A 5,608-nucleotide genomic window follows, 5' to 3' on the forward strand; every position below is an offset into this window, starting at 1 on the left:
AAAAAAAACTTATATCGCACGCTTTCCTTTTGTTTTCACTATTACACTTTGCCACTTCACACTTCATTTTGCTTTGTAGTGTCTCAATAGTTGCTTAAAACCACGCAGAAATATTAACGCACAAATATTAAAATTGTTATTTGGTTTTTTCGTATGCTCACAATCAACAATTGCACCAGGATGACGTCACGCACACAGCTGATTCTGTCAAAATCACAAAGAGCGGATTAGCGGTACCGCGATTGGCGCAATCTCTATTTCTCCCCTGCAAAAAATGGTAACGATGAAGACAAAAAAAAGGCAAAAGTGAAGATAAAGACAAAAATTGAGATATAGGCGAAAATGGAGACAATGAGAAATACATAAGAATTAGGTTAACAGAGTTGAAATTTTCCGATAGGAATCGAAATAAAATCAGCCATAAAGGTAAAGGAAATTTATCGAATCATCGAAGTTTATAATTATCGAAATTTATCCATGCTTCTTAAGTTATCGCAACGTATCGAATTATTCAAACTGATCAATGTTTATTGAGTTGTAGAAATTTGTAGACACAGAAACTTAGTTGTCGAAATTTGCGGATAGTTATTGAGCTATAAAATCGTGTGGGATTATTCACGGTTATCGAAATTGGTCGAGTTAACGAATTTTGTTGAGTTATAGAATTTTAGTGTTCTTGAAATTCATCGAACTATCGATATGTATCAAATCATTGAAATTTATCGATAATGTACCGGGTCAATTCCAAGTCCTGCCGAAGTCCTCCAAAGACCTTCTCAGATAAAAAAAAAATTAGTTACGTTTTAGCAGAAGATTTTCCGGGATTTTGTTATAGATTTTATTATGGATTAGTTATCGATTTTGTTATCGATATTTTTATAAGTTTTGTTGTCAATTTTGTTATCGATATTTTTATCGATTTTGTTATCGATTTCACTATCGACTTTGTAATCGATATTTTTGTAGATTTTGCTGTCGATATTTTAATAGATTTTGTCATCGATATTTTTACCGGTTTTGTTATCGATAGTTTTATTGATTGTGTTAACGATTTTGCTATCGATATTATTATCGCTTTTGTTATCGATATTTTTATCGAATTTGTTACCGATATTGTTACTGATTTTGCTATCGATATTTTCGGAACTTATCGAGATAATGATCGATATTTTAACCGATTTTGTTATCGATATTTTTTATCGGTTGTTTTATCGATTTTGTTATCGATTTCGCCAGGGGCGAACGCAGAAATTTTTTTCGGGGGGGGTTTTAAAATTTTTTTTTTTTTTTCGATTTAAGCAGTTCCACCAAATATGCATTTCGGTGGTACAATATGTCTTTATTTAAATTTAAAAAAAAATTTCGAGTGCTTACATATGTACATATGTATGCATGAAAAAACTTTAAATAACATTTCTCTACTGCCTCGTCTTTAAAAGAAAAAATTGTATTCAATATTTATTAAATGTATTATCTTTCGTATTATATACCTATATTAAAATCTTTTTTAATAAATTCGAGTGATTACATATGCATGAAAAATTAGAAATAACATTTCTCTAATGCTTCGTCTTTAAAAGGAAAAATTGCAGTTACAAATTTATATCTAATCTCCTTGGTTGTTTTGCCATTATATTCAATATTTCTTCGTTCGTAACTTCTATATCTCTGTGGATGTTAAGTAAAGCTAAACCATTTAATCTTTGTTCCCCAGTTTTATTACGTAAATATGTTTTAATTCTCCTGAGTGTTGAGAAGGAGCGTTCGCTGGAAGCAACTGTAACAGGAAGTGTTGCGCCTATCTGCAAGAATCGGTATACCTTTGGGTATAGTGATTGATTGCAAACATTAAGAGCGTCTATGAATGTTGTTGGTCTGTGCTCCGTAGGTACATTGACAAAATGCCTGTAAAGAAAAATAGTATTAAGCTAAATATCAGCACTGAAATGGTGAAATATTAGCACACTATTTATATTTGAAATGTAGAAATTACCTTTGCCACATTTTAATTTCGGCTTCAAAATCTTCATTGGTTCCAAGGACATCATTTGGCCATTTTGTTTCCAAAGCATGAACAGTTTTAGTTAGCTCTCCTGCTTCAAGCTCTACGCATTTTGTTGGAATAATATTTTGAATGTTAGACAAGATTTCGCGATGAGTGACAAATTTAGTGTGCAGCTGTTCTAAATACATATCCAAAAAAGGAATGAAAATAGATTTTCGGTAGTAGGCCTCAGGCTCTCCTTCGTAATTATCACGATACGCTTGAAGACCTACTCGTCGGGGAATAGTTAATAATATACTCATTTTTTCTGCTACTTTACTTGCCGAAACAAACATTTTGTGAAATTGTTCGTCGGCTGACGAACGCATATCTTTCAGCTCTTCATACAAATCGTTGGCAAATGCTACGCATTTACTCAAATCGCAATCTTCTTTTTGTAGAAAGACACTCAGATTCTTCGTTAAGCTGAAAATTGGTTTGAGTACAGTCAACGCAATGATAAATGGAGCTGTTCGAATTGAAGAGAGTAAAGCATATGGCTGAACGCCGTCGCACTGTGTTGTCTTCTCGTCCAATTCCTCCAATGCCAAGCGAACATATTCTAAAACCTCATAGAATAAGCTGAGAGAATCTAGATGTTCTACCCACCGTGTCTCACAAAATTTCAGGAGACGAATTTGTCTGGCACCAGGGTTAGCTGCTAGAATAAACCCTTTCAACATTGCGCCCGCTTTGTTGGAATTACGGAAGAAATTCACTGTTGCTTTAACCGCTGCCATACAGTTCCTGATAGATGGAATTTGGCACGCATGTGTGATAGCTTTATTTAGTCCATGATTTGCACAGTAAAGATAGAGAGCTTCCGGATACGATTTATTGACAATAGCAGCGCAACCTTTGAATTCTCCACACATGGCTCGAGCTCCATCGTAACCTTGAAAATAATAAGATAAAAACGATCAAATATAATTTTTTGGCTCGCTTTAGGTTAATAATAATAATATAACGCTCGGTTCCCAACCAGTGGGTCGGGACTCACTAGTAGGTCGCCGAACAGTTACAGGGGGGTTTAACCTAAAATCGCGTCTAATTAATCTTGGATTATCTAGCCTGGTGAAATGAAATTATTGAATAAACATACCTTGAGCCTTCATAAAGAGCAAGTCCAGACCAAGCTTTTCCAAAGTAGTTAGCAACGTTTCAGCTAGACCTTTTCCCGTCACATTGACTACAGGAACGAAACAGAGAAAATCTTCGCGGATTTTAGAATCTTGACCTATTTTATGAACGTATCTTACACAAATTTTAAATTTTTCAATTCCACAGACGTCCGTTGTTTCATCGGCAGTCACTGAGAAACATTTTGAATTGTTTATGCGGTTCACGATTTCTTTTGTTATTATTTCTGATGCAGCATCCACGATTTCATTTTGTATACGAAAACTTAGATACATAGAATTACCTCCTCTGAAGCTCTGAAGTTTCCATCGTTGTCTTCTGGAAAATTCATCGATAATTGACCTTGGTCCCGATGACCGCGAAGTGCTAGTCCTTGTCGACCACAAAGTAAAACTGAGCGAATTATAGTCATACGTTTTTTTCTATTTTCCCGTTGCATTTGTTTACGACCTTGATCGATGTCACTAACGATGTCGCTTTTTTTATTTTCGAAAATCAATTTGAACATCTTCAAATGCTTCTGTATGATAATTTTTCCTTTGATGATCTTTAAACTTATCTAGAGCTTTTTTCCAATCTTTAAATGGAGATTGAACCAACATGTTTGCGACTTCATGTCGTCCTTTGCCGATGTTTGTTTGTACAAATAAAACGCAGAATCTGCAATAAGCTCCGTCTTCACTGGCCGAATACGATAACCATGGGAATATATGTAGCCATGATAATTGAAATTTCAAATTACGTTTAGTCGAAGGCGGAAATTTAAAAGTAGCATCCGGTGTCCACGGATTTTCAAGGAGTTCATATATCTCGTTATCGCTTAGTTTGCGGCGACAAAAATTTTACACATCATTAATCGGGACCTGAAAGAACGTGAATATGTAAATTCGTTCGCAGGGAATGTAAATCTTGATTTTCGGGACGCAGAGGGCTGTTAAATCGCCGGCATTTTGAAAAAAATGGTTATCAATATTTTTTAAAACTTGCAGAAGAGACCGTTTTTAGGCCTTAATGAAACTACGCCTTATCGTATGGTAGTCAAATTTCAGTAGGATTTTTCTCTATCTCATCATTATATACTGGGAACTGCGCGACTCGGTGACAAGAGTATAAAGATAACTGTTCATGTACTTACTCTGAAATCAGGTGCACTAAGGTCCTCAGCGTCGGAGCGTCTTAATTTTTTCGCTACTTGATACTCGACAGGTGAATTTTCGGTTGTCACTGTAGTTTGTGCAACTTCCGCAGCCAGAGGGGCAACACTTTTCGGTTTAAAAAAGTTTGTTATTTTTGCAGAATGCATTCGGAACGTAGCACTTTTTCTTTGGGTGATTCACAAATTATACACTAGCACACAACTCACTAAGTCGATTTAACTCACGGGCATTGAAAATACACTTTATCCCTCAAATATGTAAATTAATTGTACCTCAAAATATGGATCACGTTGAACCTCTAAACGATGCTGAATATACAAAATGTTAAACACAGCAATTTCAGTCCAATTATTTTTACCCTTTCGAAAGCTTCGAAAAACGTTAAATTTAAACTAAAGATATGCGTGCAGTATACTTTTAGGGATTGTGTTAGTTTCAAGCAGTGATGGAAAAGTACGCACAATAGTGCCATTTTTGGCACAATTCATTCAGTTTTGGAACAATCATAAAATACATAAGGGCTATTCGCGATTCGGTGCATAAGAGCTGACAAATTTATGCAATTGCAGAAATATGCCATGGATTGTGAGCGACCTTTATTAAACTGTCATGGTAAAGCTTTTGCAAAACAATTTTTGTGCATCAGCTTTGGTTTTGTTTATGAATGCAATGCATAGCATTTTTATGCTATGGATTTTCGGTATTGCAAATTTGCCAAGCCATGACAAATGCAAATGCGTGTATTTTGTTTGTGTATTGCAAATAATTTGCAATACAAATTTGCAATGCAATGATGCTAGGCCATTTGCACCGGATCGCGAATAGCCCTATATAGAAGTTTAGCCAACAAAATGCAAAACCGCGTATGTGAGGTTGCATAAATTATTTTCTAGACAGTAAAAACACTCATTTTTCAAAATTGTTCTCTTTTTTATAGAGCAATCGCTTTTCTGGCTAGTATATTTCAGGACAAATGGATGAGGATTGAGGCAAGAGCTTGTGTGAGCAAATCCAATTTTTGGCAGCCAATTTCAGTTACGCGATTTTGCAGAATGACGATACGCGGTTTTGTACTTTAAACGACGATATGTGTAAACAGGTCCGAATAGCTACATTTAAGTGTAAATGGAATATTGTGTTATTTTACTATGATTTTACTCTAATAATTCAAAGAAGTACATTAAAAATATTTTTAAAAATACATATGTGGTTCTTAAAAAGCCCTAAAAGAAAGCAATATCAATTTTGTGGCACTTTCACATTCTTT

At 34.9% G+C, this 5,608-nt stretch overlaps 2 protein-coding genes across 2 annotated transcripts in view; both read right to left on the reverse strand.

Moving 5' to 3' along the window:
* Positions 1–1,592: 1,592 nt before the first annotated feature.
* LOC118739840 (52 kDa repressor of the inhibitor of the protein kinase-like) lies at positions 1,593–2,093 on the reverse strand. The gene is made up of 2 exons (XM_036471336.1): positions 1,994–2,093; positions 1,593–1,905 (listed from the first exon to the last, which is right to left on the reverse strand). Exons 1-2 carry the CDS (start codon positions 2,002–2,004, stop codon positions 1,593–1,595), a joined length of 324 nt encoding a protein of 107 aa, XP_036327229.1. The 5' UTR covers positions 2,005–2,093.
* Positions 2,094–2,254: 161 nt separating this feature from the next.
* Positions 2,255–5,608, reverse strand: part of LOC118740037 — a 9,714-nt gene continuing 6,360 nt past the window's right edge. Inside the window, exons 2-4 of the mRNA XM_036471534.1 lie at positions 3,147–3,233; positions 2,339–2,939; positions 2,255–2,273 (exon numbers count right to left, since the gene is read on the reverse strand). Of these exons, the coding sequence (XP_036327427.1) occupies positions 2,255–2,273; positions 2,339–2,939; positions 3,147–3,233 (707 nt within the window). The remainder of the gene's footprint in view (positions 2,274–2,338; positions 2,940–3,146; positions 3,234–5,608) is intronic.

The sequence above is a fragment of the Rhagoletis pomonella genome, unplaced genomic scaffold (genome assembly GCF_013731165.1).
Source record: "Rhagoletis pomonella isolate Grant_MI unplaced genomic scaffold, Rhpom_1.0 Rhpom_scaffold_00005, whole genome shotgun sequence".
In the NCBI taxonomy this organism is placed as follows: Eukaryota; Metazoa; Arthropoda; class Insecta; order Diptera; family Tephritidae; genus Rhagoletis; species Rhagoletis pomonella.